Source organism: Rhinolophus ferrumequinum, chromosome 8, assembly GCF_004115265.2.
Source record: "Rhinolophus ferrumequinum isolate MPI-CBG mRhiFer1 chromosome 8, mRhiFer1_v1.p, whole genome shotgun sequence".
In the NCBI taxonomy this organism is placed as follows: domain Eukaryota; kingdom Metazoa; phylum Chordata; class Mammalia; order Chiroptera; family Rhinolophidae; genus Rhinolophus; species Rhinolophus ferrumequinum.
Window position 1 is genome coordinate 11,143,909 of NC_046291.1, and position 20,774 is coordinate 11,164,682.

General features: G+C 34.7%; 1 protein-coding gene across 1 annotated transcript in view; it reads right to left on the reverse strand.

Moving 5' to 3' along the window:
* Positions 1-5,856: 5,856 nt before the first annotated feature.
* The window catches only part of NYAP2 (neuronal tyrosine-phosphorylated phosphoinositide-3-kinase adaptor 2), a 246,869-nt gene continuing 231,951 nt past the window's right edge, over positions 5,857-20,774 (reverse strand). Inside the window, exon 8 of the mRNA XM_033111355.1 lies at positions 5,857-10,977. Within this exon, the coding sequence (XP_032967246.1) occupies positions 10,750-10,977 (228 nt within the window). The 3' untranslated portion in view covers positions 5,857-10,749. The remainder of the gene's footprint in view (positions 10,978-20,774) is intronic.

Consider the following 20,774-nt stretch of genomic DNA (forward strand, 5'->3'; position numbering starts at 1 on the left):
CTAATATATACTTTCTTCCAATATAACACTATTTTAATTACTGTACTTTAATGGTATGTTTTGAAATCTGGTAGAGCAAATTCTCATATATTGTTCATTTGCAAAATCATAATGCCTATTCTCACACATTTTCTTTAAATCCAGATGAAGTTAAAGTCAGCTTGTCAAGTTTCATATGTAATTTTCTTGGGTATTGAATTTTTGATTAATTTGTGGAATAGGGTCAGTCATGTGCCCCCCAAGGCTCACTTTCTGAAGGAATTCCGCCTAGCTACAAGGGGGTGCAGTCTGCAGACATCTCCAGCTATTTACCCTGTGACGACCTGCTTTTACAGCTACTGCCAAATGATCTGGGAGGTGTAAAGGTCATTTGGGCCCAATATGGGGCCCCCAGATCTCTTGTCTGGTTGGCCAAGTCTTTGTCCTATGTCACTGTTCTTTTGTATTCTCTGGTTAAGTCTGCTTCCTCCCACTTTCCTTCACATTTGTGTAACCCCAACAAACATCTTGCACAAATTCTGTCTAAGCATCTGTTTCTGGAGGGGATAAACCTGTGAAAATGTGGAAAGAACCGATATATTTACATTGTTGACACTCAGTTTGCTAATTAAGTGAATATTGTTCTCGAGGGCCATCAGTTATTATCCCTATAAGAATACATCCGATGAAATGACTCCGTGATCCCAGTTTTTATTCAATCTAAGAATGTACACCATCATGAAAGAAATCCACCAAACATCTGAGTCAGAGTTCAAACTGGTGTCAAGCTATTAATATCACTGAATGAAATGGGGCCCAGGGGAAACTCTAAGGAGGGGAAAAGAGAGGAGCAAATGGGAGTAGTTCTGCCTTGTGTATACAGAGGGTACTCAGCTCCCTGTCATGTGGACACATGGGCTCAGTGTGCCCCCTTTTCCAGTTTTATTTTTTTTCCCAAAAGAACCCTTAAATCCATATATCATGCAAATATTTCTGCTGCCTGATCTACAATATGAATAGCATGTTTCCAACCAATTGGTTTTCTGGAAGAAATAAAGTTTCTGAAGCAGAGAAGAAAATATTTACTGTTTTGAATATGTATTAAATCTTAATTTACCTTTAGCAATTCGCTTGGTTTCATAGCCATGAGACATGAGATGACAATATATTATTAAAGCTAAATGTCTATTGTTAGGTTCACCAGGTTTCAAATAGCAGCAGATTAAAACGCGTGCCTTGACCAGGAAGTCATTTGAGCTAGGTTTTAGTTCCAAACTAACATTATATGGCAGCCCTCCTTTCTGAGCTAAGTAGTGAGTGAGGCAAATGAGGAGAGGACAACAAGCTATTGGATATTCTTCACACAGAGAGAAAGATTGCAACGGGGGATAAGTTTCATGAGTTACATAAATGTCAATCGCACTATCTGAGATTTTAGAAAACCACGATATGCCTCAAAATCTATAAGGCATGAGAACAAGAGAATTTCCCATTTTTTATTTAAGAATGATAAGTAATAAAATTTTTATATTTATTAATTTTATAATAAAGAACACTAGTCACATAGTTCTTGGTACCATAATTGAGCTTTGTTTTCTCCAGAAGGATACAAGCTCTACTGTAATTGTTTCATCTATTTTTTTAATCTTCCATAACAATTTATAATGTATACAGAAAGAAACCAACTTAATTTTCCTATAGAATGATACAGAAAATATATAATTTCATTGTCTCCTATGAAAACCTTTAATTCGTGAACCAGTTATTTTTGTTAGAGCAGGTTAGAATGGTTGCTATAGACTGAATATTTGAAAGCTATTCTTCCACCTGGAGACCAACTCTTCCAAATATGTTTAATTTTTTAAAATATCAAAAGTGTTCAATTTAATTTCAGTTAATGTTAACAAAAATTAATAAAAGTGGGAGGAATGAAATCACAGAACTTGCTGAATTTCAAAAAGTGTTTTAACAGTAAGAGATTAAGAGTACCTGAATAAAATATATACACAATTAAGCTATGTATAACAAGTAAGTGGGACCAAAATTGACCAATATTAATTTTGGATTAAAGAGGTCATCACCAGTTTCAATGATTTGCTGTCATCAATATTAAAAGGGTGCTATAATTTATGAAGCACATATGTATTTTATTGGGGTACTAGCTAATACTTCAGAAAAATGTTCATGAAAATTAAAAACATAATAGTAATAGTAAAGAAGAATTGAAAGTTGTTGTATTAGTCAAGGTCCAATCAGGAGATAGAAATCACACGATAATGTAAACAGGGACCTTTGAATGTAAAGAATTAGTCCACTATAACAGGAAAAAATCTATACAACAGTAAAGAGAATTCTAAAAATTACCTTGGTGCTGAGGGAGATTACACAAGAAAGGAACAGACATGGAAGGTGAAATCCCTTCCTGAATGCTGGGATTCAGACCTCCTCAGAGAGGGAATGGTTGGGACCCACTGGATGGCAGAGTATCTTGCTGAGTTGCCTTGGGTAAGAGCTGGTCCATAGGCCCTGGGTAAACTGGAAACATCCCTCTCAGATGCCACTGAAATTTGATGGAGGTTAGAGTTGCTTGGATGGTCAACACACATCCTGCTGGCAGCTGCACAATAGGAGCAAGAAGTAGGTGGAAAAAAGGAGGAAGAGAGAGTCCCCTTCTTCCTGCATTGTCTCTCAATCACCCCCTGCTGAGAAATCTTAACATGCAAGTTGCAAAGAAAAATGATATAAAGGACCCAAATCCATTTTCATGCAGCAGGCAATGAGGGGTAGATTTGGAGCTGAGGGGTATAAATTGGTCATTTTGATAGTTATATTTAACTTTCTGATACCTATCTGCTCATTTCCATGTGGACACAGGTGCTTAAGTTTCCAAGTAATTTAACTTTATCAATTCTCCTAAATAATTAGAAGAATCATATTCTAAAGGATATGAGCATATCTAGAATATGGAGCCACTTTTGTGATAAATACAATATGCTCAAAAATTAGCCTACAAACCTAAAGGTTATCCAGAAATCTAAATCACAATTCTCTGAAATGGTGGTTAAGTGGTTCAAAGCTCTTGATTACATATCGCTTATTGTTTATTTTCTTTTGTTCGAAGAGGTAAAGGAGGGATAGCCCTGAAATAGTTTATACTTCATGGAGATTTTTCCCCCATGATTTCTAGCTTTTTTCCCCTTTGACAGTTGTTTCAGTTTTATAGAAATTATATTCCTCTCCATATCTATGAATATCTATGACCATCAGTGCAACACCAAAATCTGTGAAGACTGGAGTTTATACAAATCGGGGAGGGCTACTCTAAGGAAAATTCAATAAATTATGAATTCTGTAATTCATGTGAAAATATCCCTCCAAGCCCAAAGTAAATGTACATCCAACCTAACTTCTCAGCCGGATCCCCACAAGTCATACAGCCACTCCCTTGACCTCAAATCAAACGAAAGTAGAATGGAAGATAATGTAGAAAAAGACATCACTTGGAATTGGTTGTAGTCAAATACCATACTTCTGCAAATTTTACATCATCATGTGAACCCATTGCTAGGACCCTCTTCCCGGCATCTTTGAGTGGCTTTGACCTGTGTGTGACTTTCACATTTAAGTTTCATTAGTTTCACATTAAACCTACCTCTGGTGATCAATCTATAATTTATTAAGATCTTTACTTACCTCTTCTATTGGATTTACTTCAATCGTTCGATGAGTCTTGGTTTTCTGTATACATTTATTAATGAGAGGTGGGCTGATTGGTTTAGGGAGGTGTCGTGGATACCCTCTTTAGTAGATCTATATACTCTTACACTCTGATGTAAGAAATGATCAGTAATGACAGAATTTCTGAAAACCTATAGTTTCCTACACTGAGCTGTAACTGTGAAGTTTGTTCTCTTTTATGGAAGATACGCCTTTTTGGTGTTAAGTAAGTAAATCTAAGTTAGCTGCATTAATTCCATTGATGTTGCATGAATATAGTGTTTACATAAAATTCAAAATGTCTTTGAATTTCTACATATGATAAATAGCAAACTAACAGACATTAAATAAGAGGGTGTGTTGCATTGGTTTTGTTTTAGAATCAGACCCGCCTGACTTGAGTTTCCAGGATCTAAAACTATCATCTGTAGAAGTCTGGGCAAGTTCTGTAAACTTCAATTACTTCATCTAGAAAATAAAGATAATCATAAAGTTCAGGTAAGAATTAAGTAAAATATAGTAAAAACAGTGCAGTATCTATCACTGAGTAAGCCATAAATCATAGTCATAATTATCATTACTGGTGGCGTTGCTATTATGATGAATTACGAACTTTTGGTAAATAATTACATAATGTATCATGGTATGCATTTTGCGAACTAGAAGCATTTACACAGGTTTTATCTCACGCCCTAATCTTTTCTTCCTCTTCTTCTTATAGTTCTCACACATTTCTAGTATATGTTCTTTCTATATTTTAGGCATTAATATAAACTGCTTTATTTTATAGCAAAGTGAAATTTCAATGAATGTATAAATAGGTACAAATATATAACTATGTAAACAGTAGTCACATGTATATAGAGTAAATCTTGGGCGATAAATTACAAAATGTCACAAGACCTGATACAATGTTTGTTTTATGTCATCAAAGAGAGGAAGGAGACACAATGTCAAAGGAAGGGATAAATCAACCAAAATTTACACCATTTAAGTGCACTAAGTCTGCCCCGTTAATGTCTAGAACAGTGCTTGGTATATAGAACTTCAATGAGTATTTGTTGAATAAGTACATAAATGAAGTCAATGACTATATTTAGTACTGTCACGTAGCAGAACAATGGGCTTGTCACTCTCGGGAATAACAGATTTACACAAGCAAATCTGTCTCCTTTCTGGAATATACCCTATAGGATTAGAAGACAAACTCCTAAGAAATAACTATTATAAGGCAAATGGCATTGTAATGGAGACTCAAGCATAATAGTGTGTGTGTGTGTGTGTGTGTGTGTGTGTGTGTGTGTGTGTGTATGTGTGTGTGTGTGTGTGTGTTGGGCATGGGAGTGGGTGTTTGAGGGCTATCAATTCCACCTGGAAAGAAATCTAACAGAACCTTAATATGTATTACAGAAGCACTTTTTTGTAAGCCTGCTGAACTCCAGAACCTTGTTTGATATATTTCAGGTGCTCAATAATATTTTAGTTATCGCTACCCCAGTAGCATTAAACATACCGACTTGCTCCCTATTTAAGGAAGAGAAGTATGACTGAAAACATGAGTGTGCTAAGTACCCTGGCAATAAACATCTTGTCTGAATACACAAGTCTAGGATTACTGGATTTTTCCTTTAATGCTCCAGCACACTTTTTGGATACACGCTGAGTCATTTAATTGGAATGAGATGCATACAGAAGAACAAGAAATGTGAAAGTTCCTTCTATTTAGTGGATCACCTATGAGACGCAGAAGCCAAGTGGTGACTGAGGACAACTGGGGGTCACATAACTAATTTGAAGACCAGTTCCTCACTCTTTACCCACACTTATCTTCTCCAATTCATGCAATCTCATGGAAAACTGTGGAAGTTGAAAAATGTGTCCTTTCCTTTGAAAGAGTTGTTAATGATCTTGTTTCTTGATGAAGGAATACCAGCAACAACAAAGTCAACTAATTTAAACTATTGCTTTTATTATAATTACACGGGAGCACAAATGATAATCACAAAAGTATTGTAAAATATTGCCAATGCACTAAAGAAAACAATTTGTTTTCAAACAACATCTGGTTACTTCAGTAGTATCAAAGTACATTTATAATTACATGTTACCTAAAAAAAATCAAGTACAAAAATTAAGAGAAACGAAAACATCAGTGTTTATATTATTATGTATATAGAAATGGCTAACAACACATGAGTAGAGAAATCTGTTAGCTAATGCTTATTTGCACAATTTTTCAGGCACATACCTGACATTTTTAATGAGTTATGAAAAATGCAATACAACATTCAGATTTTTAGATACGGTAAACATGTTATGTTGGAATGGATGTTAAATGGTTTCTTTTAAAAACCCTGTCTTGCAAAAATGTAGTGCCATTATCCACTAGAAAACATATTATTTTATAGCATTTTCTCAATAGCTATTTGTTTCAACTTCTTGAAAAGAGCAAGAAAGTAAACATACAATTGCTAAATACGTAAACACATTTTTAGTGCAAGATAACAAGACCTGTGACTTCACTGTGCTTTGTTTTTATAATCACAGTGCACTTTACACAAATTGCTACACTACGAATGTTAGCGTAAGGAGTTCCAAACAAAAGAAGTGCATACTAAACATTTTCATATATATTATATACAGTATGTATGCTGTATGTGGGTGTATACATGTGTAAATGTAGATGCTTTTAGGGTGGGCAAACCCAGTCATATTTGGGAACAATTGAATATTTCAAGAAGATTTTCATATATGTTTGGTTGCAATAAATCCAACGATATTTCTGTAAAGAAGTTCCCCTTAAATCTGAAACCTTATAATATTCAAAGGGAAACATGTACAGACATTATTTTTTTCAGCTCACACACATTTTGCTACAACGTATTTGACCCAAATATCAAAGGTTTTAAATTAATCCAAACCCCAAGCAAGAGTGTTCAAGTCCAACATAGCAAAATGTATTATCCTTTTACTGATCTACATAGACAGCAGTACATATGCTATGTGCACATATAGAGGCTTACACATCTTTTATACTTAGACATTAACTTTAATATGTTTTAGTATTTTATTTTGACTGTACACTTGATCTGAAAAAAAGAGAATACCATATCCAAAGACATAAGAGATGTCAAACACATGATATTGTATATCTTCTTAAAAATAATTGGCTTTGTTTTGAAAATATTAATGATTGCATAATTAAGCTTTTTAAAGCAGGGGCCACATCTGTTTGCATGTTTAATGCCAAATGCTTCAGAATTTTGTTTAAATAACTGATATATAAGTTGTCAATAGTGAACTGTTAAATAATGGATTAATAACAAATTGTCCACATTCCACAGTAAGCTATCGAATTTTTCATTTAGGGAAGATGTCATGAGTTATCTTAAATACTATACATACCATTTTCTTTTGCTTCCATTTAAGTTTGGGACACAGTAAATTATGAATTGCTCTTCTATTTTACTTCCATTCCTTTGCAAGTGTGAATTAACTCTCATCTCAGATTACTTACTGCTTAAATCATAGGCGTCTTAGTTTCATAGATAGCCAAAATTAGCTTGTAGGCTCTTTGCTTTTTTAGGCAAGTGACTCACCTTAACCTATAAGTGATGTGAAAACTGCATTGTATGTGCATTGCTTTGATATCTTATTTAATTAGTTGACACCATTTCCTAATAGGATTGTTTAGTTTTTTGACTTGACCACAAAACTCCCTCAAAAGAGTCAAACCAACATACGTGTGAGGATGAGGCATAAGCCAAGTGTAGTAAGAAAAATGTTTCTCTGCTCTCCAGAAGCATTTAAAACCAAAAACTATTTGGAACCTCAGTATCTCTGAAGTCCCAGTGCCATTATGTTGAGAAGGAAGTCGTACCTAGTTGTATCCAGACAATTGCTGTATATTTGAAGATGTGTATTCTTTAACACTGCAAATTTTAACCTCTTAATGTTTTGTCTTGTTTCACTTTCCCAACAATTTTATAGGGGTGGACAGTGTCCTTCATTGACACAAATCAATCACTTTTCACTCCAAACTTGCTTCAATGGCATAAACATGGGGGAACAAGTGGCAGTGTTTACGTAAAGAACTGTAATATCTCAGAATATGCTGGCTACTGGGATTGGGCAGAAATGCAGGACTTGATTTTTCCTTTCCATCAATTCTAAAGAAATTTGTCTCTTCTCTGCTAAGAAGTTTTCGCATACAAAAGCATCTTGCTGACAGCCAAGAAAATTCTGTTTCTATAAAATGTGCTGTGAAAAAAACATTTTTCATAGGCATGAGCTCTTTCAACTTCATAATCATGCCATGTAAGATTTGTTCTTTGGCACTGTTAAAAAATATGAGCATTGTCATTCCATAGGGTTCTGGCTGTAGGTGGAATTTTTTTTGTCATCTGACCAAATTCATAGATTGAAGTGTCCTGATTGACTGCCACCAGAGAGTAACCTTTTTTCTTTCTCTTTATCCTAACCACCTCTTTTCCTCCACATAAAGAACACCATACAAGGAGGAAATTAATTATAGAATGGCTAAGAATATAATAGAATGCCACATAGGCTAAGCTGCAATGGACAGTTGTATAGGCACATAATACATTCTTGAATCACATATTGGTGAAGCTACTTTTCCAGATCTTTCAATTATTTTCCATCGAAAGCAAGATTTGGAGAAATTAAATAAAAATGGTTGCCTGAGGTCAGATTTTCAAACAAGTTGCCTTACTAGAAAATAACTTGCTTGAAAAAGGAGTGCATGAAACCATGGGAATGGCTGAATCCAACACAAATCATTTTAGTATCTCTATTTCCTTCTTGACAAGTGGTCAGCATTAAAAAACATAATCTGGCTAATTCAAAGAGATATGGAAAAGATCGGCATCTGAAAAACACGTTACCTAAATATAAAATTCAAGGGAACTATCCAATCATCCCCCTACTGAGCCAGAAATATAGCAATGTCAATGTCATCATAAAGATTCTGAAAATTCGTGTCTTACATCTGATTGATTGGCGTGAGTATATGTGGTCATAATAACTAACAGCAGTATAACAACTTGGGTCATAAACACATTTTATTTTAGTTGTAATTTGTTTTCTCTTCACATTTTCTTCACTCTTAGATTTGTGCTCCATGGATTCTTGGGTTTGAAACGTAACTGGTGAAACATGGCAACAGGATTTCTTTAAGCTACTTAAGATCTCTCCATGATTTCCTGTACTTGTGATTCTGCATTTTTTCACCACCTCGGTTATACAAGAAAATCCTAAATCTGTAGAAAGCATTTCTGTATACAGTTCTCTCACCGAGTCCTCATTCACGCATACACTTGCACACACAACACATACACATGCTCCCACTTACCTTTTCTTTCTTATCTTTCAGAATTCTAATTGGACGTCAAAATATACATTAATTATAAAATATTAAAAATTATCTTATAAGATTTCAAAAGCTTGAAAAGAACTATTACTGATAAAGCATCACTAGGTTTTTAGCAATATAGATTACAAAACTTCCCTAACTCCTGTTATATTTGGTCTTATTGAGCAACACTGTACTATTGCTGTCAAAACCCTTACAAAGAAAACCACTGACGATAACTTCAAACACATACCTTTTCTCTCAGAAATATAATACTAAATTGATAAAGAAGAACCACATACTGTCAATTTTAGGAAGCATAAATAGTAATTTAAATATACAAAATATATGTGATAGTCTCCTTTTTTATTCATCAGTGGCAATATTTATATTCAACTACAAGTTACTCTTAGAAGATATATATGATTTGTTTAACTTAAATTTCACCACCACATAAAATTGAATCTACCCCATCCCCGAGCCCCTGCATTTCCTGTTTCTTCCTTGAAACAAAATTAAATAAATTAGGGGTCATAATTCTTTGGTCATGGTGTCATAATCAGTAAGAATGGGTGTGATGATCATACACAGATTATGACTCCAAAATGTGGCCATAACTAGTTTGAAAAAGTTAACAAGAAATACTATTCCATTAATGGACATAAATTTCGAGAAAGATTGGCATTTAGTGTACTAAAATATGTAAACTCATCTGGTTAAATGTTTATTTCTCATTTTCTAGGGGAAACATACATACGAAAAGTTACTTAAATCGTGATTACAGTGGCTTTGATGCCGCTGGTCCCACCTTCTGGAAAGTAGTCGTGCTGTTGAGCTTTTGATTCCTTGTTCCTTCCATTGTCACAGTGAACCCTGGTCTCCTCCAATCAGATCAATGATGCATGGACACATGTCCCTAAAGTCATTTCTGAAGGAAATGTTTTCTGCTAGGATGTCCAAATATATCCTATTCACTTTTCTCTGGAGTGTGACTAACCATTGCTTGGTATCAAGACAATATTAAAGAGACATTCTTTCGAAGCCAATATAGCAAAAATTTTTGTGTTGATGTAACGTGGATGTCCAAATTAAGCAACACACTTGCATTCATATCCTGTCAAACCCTTAAAAACTTATAAAGCAACATATGCTCTTAATGAATATGATGTTCAACTTCTACATTACTAGCACCAGATCGTATATTATGTGATTGAACGTGATTTATAGCTAGGAGCTCTGTACAGAAGCAAAATGTGGGCAGAAAAACAATATCAACTGTAAAAATTAATAATAAAAGGCATCAAGGGGTTACATATAAAAGAGATAACAAACCAGTCAATACCGAAATTATGTCATCTAGTAAAATTCTTGATATTTCTGTCATTTATATACGTATAATGTATTATTTCAGGTGTCACCCATAAACTAGTAAAATATTTACATCTTAATCTCTTCTGGATTCAAAATAATCCGTGATAAATAAGTGTGCCTTAATTGCAAAGAAACATACATTTTATCTTGAACTTGCCATGAGTAGGCACAGCTTCCCATGGGGTTTCCAAGGAAGCGCAGGCATTACTCCATTCCAACAGAGAAGATATGTAACAGTTATCTTTCACGTGACCGAATCGACCTCCCTCTTCGTGCTCAGTAATGTGAAGCTTGTGCCTTCCTGCACACCGTCATATGGCAGTATCCCAGAATACCGTTTGCTGTTTAGAATAGGGCGGAGGGCTGTACTTCTTTGCACCTGCGTTCTTCTTCCAGCTGGGCAGGACAGGCATGCTATCCTGTTTGCAAAGGCCCTTTTCCGTTTTCTGTCGAGCCTTTATTTCCTTGCACAAGCAACGCTTTTTCTCAATCATCTCAAGCATTGTATGGTCTCCATGAAACCACGGCATGCATGCCACCTGGCAAAAAAGAAAGAGTGAATACAGAAGGAAAAAAATGGAATGAAAGCAGGGTTTTTTTGTTTTTGTTGTTTTTCGCCCTGTGCTAGCAGTTTCAAGAAATGTCAGCTGTTTCTGTATCTTTGAAATTCTTACCAAGCGAAATGAAATAAACTATAAATAAAATTTCCACTTAAATTAGGACACATTGTGATAGTATTAGACAATAATTTAGGCCTGAATAGTTTCTTAATATGTTGTAGAAGTTCACATTATGGAAACAAAACCTTTTTTAAAAAATCTTTTTAAGCAATTTGCCAAATATTTACCTATCACTTGTATGTTGACTCCATTGTCTTACAGGTGCCAATACATCTAAGTTCATTTATTAGAATTCCTTTTCAGAGACATCTAATATGAATGTGATCTGTTTTAAAGATTTTAAGGAACATTTTTATTCTTGAAATAAAACTTGGGTTTATTTATATTTAGCATATAGAAGTAAGACTTTTAATAATTTTTCTACCAAAATGACTGTCACCATGCATCTAATGCTTAGAATTTAAATGCTTAAGAAATTCTTCTGCAAAGAAGCTTTTGCTATATTTTTTATGCTTCAGCAAATGTCTAACTTAGAATCACCGGCCTCTGCAATCGTACTGGCACAGATCCTGATTAGTTCTAGAACTTTAGAGAAACAAATTCATCAGGTCAACTGGGTACCAGGAGAAGATTCAGTGCTGACTGTATATTGATACAGATACATATATTTTTGGGCAGATAGACGCTGCTCCCAGGTATATGTGGCCACACCCACCAATAACTATTCTTTACAACAGTGCTAGCAGGTTGAGCCTGTGACACAGGGACAGCAATTACTGGGCCATAAACCAAGGATGAGGAGGCTTCCACCTAATGGTTTAAGCAAATCTACTCAGTGACTTGAAAGGTTAAAATAGCTCACTTTGAGTCCTTGGGTTTGATGTTACAATTTTATGATAATAATCAGAGCAAGTACTTAACACTTACTCTACACCAGATCCCATTCTAAGTACTTTGCATAATTTAATCCATTTATTCTCACAACGATGATGCTCTGAAGTATTTATTAACCCGAAGTGATAAGTAAAATGAGACTTAGAGAGATTTGGTAACTTGCCTAAGGTTACAGAGCCAATAAATGGCAGTCAGGATTTGAGCCCCCGAGTTCGTCTCCAACACCCACGTAACAACGACACTATACTCTCAATGTTTGCACAGCTGGAAAGGATTGGGGAGATAAATTAGTGCAAAGTCCTGAAGTGTACAGATGAGGACACTAAGACTTTAGGAAGTTATATCTTTTCCAAAGCCAGGCACGTAGGTATTGGTGTGAACAAGGCAATTTCAAATTCTCATGATTCCTAATCCTTCAGGCGAGGACAGGACTAGAGCTAGAAAACAAGCGTCCAGAACCTGGAAGTGTCAAATTTCTCCTCGTCACCCGCTTCTTGGCTTCTTTATCTGAATAACTGAATTGATAATATCTCAATTTCAGAAGTGGCTGTAAGGATTAAATGGATAATGAAAGTGAAGTCGTTTTTAAAAACAGGCATTACCCCATAATTATTAATCTAATACTAATAAAAATGATTAATCTAATCCAATACTAAAGACCTAGCAATTTTCCAAAACACCTGCTTTCTGACAAGCGTGTGCATTAAATCCTCTCAGATGCACTGAAAGTTAGAATTTATCTACACAGTACAAGTGAGAAAACGGACTCTTGGAAAGTTTAAGACACTCGATCGAGGTCACAGCTTATTAGCTGTGATGGAGACCTGTATCAAACTCAGATATGTTTGACTACAGAGTGACTATTCTTACTACTAGAGCATGTTCAATTTCCTGAATATGATTTAGATATTATAATACTAGTTATTGTTGTATGTACTACTGTTTCCAGGTGCTACTCAAAAATGTGAATATATTTATGTTTTTGATGAGTCAATAAAAGTGATTATCAAATAAAACAAAATAAAGGCACTTGGAGTCCTGGAGACGGCACTCTTAGATATATTTCTTGAATGTGCCTGATGACATAAAATTCCTTGAAAGGATGGGCTGTGTGTTATGGCCTTTGGTGTCCTGCATCCTCTAACTCGTGGCCTTCACCAACAGTGTTCGCTTTTTAAATGAAATTTAACTCTTTTGCTGCCACATTCGGATATGTTTAACTGTGGCTCGCACTATCAACAACAAAGATCTTTTGTAAATGTCATATTAGGTAATATTTTGTAGTAAATTTTTTTATGTCATCAATGCCATTAGATTCTAATTTATCTATACATAAATCTAATTGATGCCACTTAGTATATTCTATTTCTTGTAAAATTTAATATAATGGTAAATCTATTACCATATAACAAAGGTTTAAAATAAAAATCATGTAACTTATGTACAAAGCAACTCAAAATGTTATTAAATGTGTAAAATAGTCAAAATATCAACTTTTGGGGTCGGGGGGGCAGCCGGATGGCTCAGTTGGTGAGAGCGCGAACTCTGAACAGGAGGGTTGCCGGTTGCCTGCCGGCGACTGGACTTGGAGCTGAGCTGTGCCCTCCACGACTAGATGGAAGGACAACGACTTGGAGCTGATGGGCCCTGGAGAAACACACTGTTCCCCAATAGAAAAAAAAAAGTTTTTTTTTCTATTGGGGAACATTATTTTTTGTGGATTTTTGACTTATTTTGAAAAAAAAAATCAAAAATCTTGAAATCAACTAACACAGTGAAAGAGTTAAAGTTTGTTGGGTTGATTTACCCGACAGGTTTTTGTCTCAATAGGAAACTGACAAAGTGGCTCAGAAATTTTTCAAACGATTTATAATATTTTGTAAATTAATAATTTATACAATAAAAAATACAGTAACTCTAATTTGGTGGAAATACAAGCAGAATTTATTGAATGACTATATAGTGTTATAAATGGAATTTGTAACACAGACTTCCCAAAGGACAGGCCCCAAATCTCATCCATTTCAGTAGCCCCAACACACAGAACAGTCATCAAGCTCTAGATAAAAGTTTTATGAATGAATAGAAGCTACCATCATTGAACAGTTTTTGTTGGCTCTCAGAAAACTCTCCAGATAAGAAAGATATTTACAGCATTACTTCATTTGTGTTGTATTCACTGGTCTACACAAACATTAAATCATTTATTATTTATTTTTGAAAATATTTCAGTTTGTGAATCAGTATATGTGACTGCAAAACATGAATGCTCCTGGATTAACTCTGACAACAGTGTCACCAATATATTTCATAATTGTCATTACATCGCATATATCAGTAACTACATTAAATTATCTATAACATGTGTTCTCTGTCAATTAGAAGCTAAATAGTTTGTTAAGAACAATCCATTCTTTAAAAACCCGAAGAAGTTTAAGAATAAAGTTATAAAGTATGGTTTTTCGTATTCTTTACATTTTTATTTTAGAATAATTATATGCCCACTTGATTGATATAATGGTTTAAAATATTAATAGAAGAAAGTCAACTCTGTTTTTTTCACACTGACCCTGCAATATTAACCTAACCATCTTCTTTTGGTGACCAGATGTCAATAAAAATTCCATGAGAAAGCATTGCCTAGTACATGAAAGAGGGCTAGACATGCTAAGAGAATTTAAAGACAGGCTGTTAGAAAACAGCCAATTAATTTGTTTCCCAAAATTTTAAATATTTGTACAAATCTGTCAAGTGTGGTATAGAATCTTCTCAGATTAAATCTGCTATCAAACATTTTTTTTTCTCATTTAAAATTCCCAAGAAAATTATCATTGTCTTACAATAAGATGAATGAATGAGGAGCGTGATTGTTGGGAAAACAAATCTGCTTCCCATATTTACTTTTAAATAGCATGTGTGTTTGTATTTCTCTCTGGAGGGTGCACATTCTTTTTAATTCCCTAATGTTACTATTACTACGGCCATTTACATAGCCAAATCCCCTTCCTCTAAAATGTGTCTAAACATTATATTTCATTCTGATAGGAAGATGTTGTACTTCAATTCATTAATTTAGACAAAACAAGTAGCAAGTTTAGCAATTATAGGAAGTGCGTTAAGAATGTTACCTAGAAAAGATTTCATAATTTCCTATTTTTTGTTTTGTTTTGTTTCATCATCAAATTCTTCATATCCAATTTAAAATTAGCTGTAAAATACCATTGCACTTCACCCTGGAGTTGAAAGAACTCTGAGAGCCGATGTACAACTAATTTGAAACTAAGCCCAGTAAATAAACTCTTCTAGTTTAGCTATTTAATCAAGTGTCCTCATTTCTTGTCTTTAATCCAGGAAGGAGAAAAAACAAACAAAAAAGCATACACAGGCAAGTAAGTATACATTGAGAGACAATTGTAAACGATTGATCAATTGATATGAATACACTTACATCTCTTGGACAAGGTTTAACATGATTCAGCAGAGGCAATATTCTTGACTAGTATGTCCATAGACAGAAAATCAAGTGGCGCTCCCCCTCAGGAAGGTGAAACAAAAATCTCCACCACTTATATGTAGGCTACACACAGTGACTTCTTTCCAAAGAGTACAGAAAGTGAAGGGGAAGGAGAGAAATACTACAGTGGAGAAACCTGCCGAACACCGCCTACACCACACCAGGTGATCAACAGTGATAAGTGATGTTGAGAGAATGTACTCTTATTATGATGTGGTGAGAAAGGCGCGATACCTCTGTGGGCTTCCTTCCCCAAACCTTCACTCCAAACTAACTTTGAGAAAAATACCAGACAAACCCAAATGGAAGGATATTCTATCAATTATCAGTCCAGTAGCCCTCAAAACTGTCAAGGTCACAAAAATATGGAAAGTCTGAGGAGCTGTCATAGTCTAGAGAAGGTGAAGGAGACATGATGACTAACATTAATTAAAGTGGTATCAAGAATTGAGCCTGAAAAGATAGATAAACACTAAACAAATCCAAATAAAGTACTATGGACTTTAATAATAATGTATCAATATTGATCCATTGGTTGTGACAAACGCATCATGGTTTGTCAATAGGGGAAACTAGGTGTGGGGTATACTGGAACCCTCAGTGCATATTTGCAGAATTTTTGTAAATTTAAAACTATTCCAAAATTTTTTTAAAAATGTATTTTCAAGAATCAAATCATGGGACCCTATTCTTTTCAAAGAATAGGTAACTGTATCTTTCATTTTTTTATATGGAAGCAATATGACATAATGGAAAGAGTTAAGTGACTTGATTAGGATCCTGACTATCATGTGACATTGAAAAGCCATGTATCTCTCGGAACTTAACTGTACTTTCTGTATACATTGTATGTGTGTGTGTGTCTGTGTGTGTGTGTGTTAGATATACATAGTGTGTATCCTTGTATATAGTTCATATATATACATTTTCTGTATATTGTACATACTTTATATATACATTATGTATATTGGTTGGTATGTCGTATTTCACATGGTTGGAGGAGTCAGTGAAGTAAAGAGTGTACAGGAATGGGGAAGCTATAAAGTCCCACATTGTTAATGATCTTATCTACTGATCATTTAATGTGTCAGGAATAACAGAAATGGAGTATTTAAATCACTTCAGTAATCACCTTCTCTAGAAAATCAACTAGATACCTTCTGATATTGAGTATACTTTATCCAAAGAACAAAGGAATAGTGATACTGTCCAAAAATAAATCTCTATAATATTTATTTAGAATATTGAATTTTCCAAAGTGTGTCAACCATAAAGAAAAGAAAATATTCTGAAATGAACACTTGGAGTTTTTCAGTATTCAAAATGATACCATAATAAAACTGATAGAAGCATGTGTATCTCTACTGCTCTTGATTTTTGTGCCTCGTGTAAATAGTAATCATTCATCAGAGATTTTAGTAGACAGGAAGCATTGTCAAGTGGTGCCCTGTTGGCCTTGGAAATAAGTTCAGCTGTGAGCCTTGAGATTTGTGATGAAAATTTAATTCCCTAAACAACAGTCACAACACTAACACTAATTTTCAGATACTCTGGGGTAGGGGGTGACAGGGGGCATTCTATCAGTTCCATGTTGCTTTCTCTGTGTCAACTTCTTTCACCCAGATAGCCCATTTTAGGAGAGATCAACATTCCCAGCAAGGAGAAGCTTTAATCTAGCTGAAAAGGAAGCTAGCGTTTCTCTGAATTTTCCCCTTACCCCGCAGAAAATTCCTCAAGAGAGCATGGATAGTGTCAGTGGGACAACAGGAGAAAGCGGGCACGAAGGCCTGATTCCTGGTGTGATTCAGGAATTAAGGGACACAGCCGGTGACGTGTGTGTGCTGGCCCTGTCCTGAGGAGTCCTGAGGTCAGCCAGAGGTGTCCGTGCTCTCAGGAAAACCTTCTCCCTCTCCCACTGTGTGGGAAGACTGATTCTTTATTAACAAAATGTACACAGAGAATAAACACCCAAGTGACATGGCTTTTTCCCATGTATCTCCAAGGTAATGGACAGATGTTGGCAAACTATAACCCAGTTTGCAAACACAGCCCACTGCATGTTTTCGCACAGTCCATGAGCAAGAATTTATGTTGTCGTTAAATAGTTGAGAGCAAAAAAATCATATTTCATGACACATGAAAATTCTATGAAATTCAAATGTCGGTGTATCATATGAAGTTTTTTAAATTTTATTTTTCAATTACCGTTCACATTCAATATTATTTTATATTAGTTTCAGGTATACAGCATAGTGGTTAGACATTTATATAATTTATGAAGTGATACCTGACTGCGCTAGTACCCATCTGACACCATCCATAGTTATTATAATATTATTGAGTATATTCCCTATGCTGTACTTTATATCCCCATGACTTTTCGTAGCTATTTTGGATAAAGTTTTAACCAGCATACAGATATGCCCATTTGTTGATATATTGTTTATGTCTGCTTTCATGATATAAAATAGAATTGAGTAGTTGGGATGGAGACCATATTGGCCACATAGCCTAAAATATTTACTGCCTGGCCCTTCACTGAAAAAGTTTGCTAACCTACTAAGTAAATAACCAATTGACCCTTAAAATATCTATCTATTAGAACTGCCTGACCGAAGACCAAAAAAGATCATGTCAATATTGGCACTATAAAAAGGCTATAAAACAAAATCAAGCACATTGATTGATACACACTTACAATATTTTTCATGTCCTCTTTGATCCATTAGATAAATCATAAAGGATGAGACTAGATTTGATATCAGCTCTGACAATTAGAGAAATTATTGGGCATGTCGACTATACATTTTACAATTTCATCATTATAAGAAAAAAGAGGGATGTTGGAATTGAAGAAATAAAGTGAAGAACCTGGTTTAAATTCTCTAGAGAAGAGATTTAATATAAGGTCAACCCCTTCGTTTAATAACCCTATTGAGGTTATTCACTTGTCTGTGGTGTATGACTGTAGTGATTCAACCCGAGGTCAAAGTTGTTTAAAAAAAATTTTAAAGAATAATTTTAGTGAATTATTGTTCTTTTCCAACAATATTTTGGAAAGAAGGGGTCAGCTTTACATAGTATAGGGCCTCAAAAAATATTTTGATACTGATATTACATAGAGATGAAAGTATTATAATTTTCTGAATTTGTAAGCAAATTCACAAATAAAATCACTTTATTACGTAGTTGTCAAATAACAAGTGATCACATCCACGTTACTTGACCATTACACAGGGAAAAAAGTCTTTTTCTTTGATTAAGGTTTGCTCCGTGTAGCTGTTATAAAATAGTTTATATTTTAAAAGCATATAGAGGTGACCTAATATTTTCTATGGTAAATGTTTAAAAGGTATAGTTAAATAATCTATGTGACTGTATGATTATTATAAGCTCCACTTATTGCACACTGAAAAGTATAAATTCAAGGCCAGGAAAATGCTATGAGAATTAAAGAAATAAAATGTCCCGAGCTTTGAGACTTTGATGATATTGTTGGAAATAACACCTTTGGTATAGCTTTAGCTTTTAGCAGATTTTTGCACATTTTCTCATCTTTAAGTCTGATCTATTGATTGGGCATTTTAAAAGTTATCCTCTTGTAATCCTCACTCATTTATCAGCAAAGTTGACTCAGACCTGTTTTATGAAAGAATTATTCAACAAGGTTACACTTGAGGCATATACTGGAATTGAAGTATTTATTTCATGTGTGTGAATTTAGCTTTGAGATATAAATAAATTGATAAAATGGGAACCACTCTTGGTTTCAGAGTTGCTTCTGAATGCAACATCACAGGTATACATTAACTCCCGCCCCCTCCCCCTTGTTTTTAGATGTTTAGATCCCTCTCAGTGTATATAACCTCTGATCTATTGCTAGACATGTAATGAAAAGCATCCCATTTTTGTATTTTAGGGCAAAGATGCTATTTATTTTCACATATCTGTGCTCGTGTACATGATCAATATGTAACACCCATCAAAAAGATTTAAAAATCAAATTTTTTTGATTCTGGGTGGTGAACACACAATGTTATATATAGATGATGTATTACAGAATTGTACACCTGAAACCTATTTAACTTTACTAACCACTGTCACTCCAATACACTTTAATAAAATAAAAGATTTAAAAATCACAAGTTAGTAAATCTTACAACTGTATGTCTATAAAGACAAAACAGACTTTCAAGTTCACAGAGATGGCTCATTTTCTCTGCCTGCAAAATGAGGAAAATACCTAACACTTCAGTTTTATAGTGATATCCTCTAATGAAGCCCTAGGTTATAAGTTACTTTTGAGGACAGAGGTTGGTTTTAACTTCCGTACTAAACAGTGACAATTAGAGTTGATTCGAAGCTACTCCAACATACAGTTCATTCCTCTTTAATGACAGCCATTCTATTTTTGTGTGCATGTTTGATTTCCTTCTTTCTTAGGAGACAGTAGAGGTGGATAAAATGGATAACATGACCTGGTTTTGCCACTTATCAGTTGTGGGATTTGAGACAAATCACTTAACCTTCCTGAGACCTTGTTTCTTTATCTGTAAAATGAAAATAATAAGACCTCAATTTTGTTGGGAGGATTGCAGGCAATAATTTAGCATTGACCACAAAGTGGACACAGAAAATATAACTCCTCTACCCCAAATATATTGTGAGTTATTTGAAGAGAGGGGCTCGGCTGTCAATCCTCACTTCGCCTTTAACACAGTGACAGTACGTAATAAATTTTCATGAAATGAATGAATGAATAAACAAACGGAAGACTAAACATGTAAATGCTCCCTGAGTATTTTCAGGATTGGACCTTTAGAAAATTTTCATTTAATGAATGAAAGTTTCCACTTTGGCTCAATTGAATCCAATAATACTCTAAAGGGTACAAAGTTAAAAATATGTAGTATTTCCTGGGATTTTTGAACTCCAGGAGGCATCTGCCCTTAAACGCAGCCTCAATATCATGTGAGACATAATCTGGGTGTTCTCCAGCTGAAAACATTTATCGCTCTCAGACTCTGGGGGCTTTGAGTCCTTGGGGTTGAGTCCAAAGGATTCAAATTCTTTGAATTCTGGGTTCCCAGAATCCTTGGACCAATGGCTCAAGGTAAATGACAAACTGATGCTCCCTAAACCTCGTTATGCAGTCAGCCTCCCTTGGGGGTTTGCTAAAATGCAAATTCTTGGACACTATCCCCAGAGATTCTCATTCTAGTTTCTGGATAAGGTGGATCTCAGGCAACTGCAGTCAAATGGTTCAAAAAGCAATTAATTTCATAAATACTTCTCAAACCTCTCATCA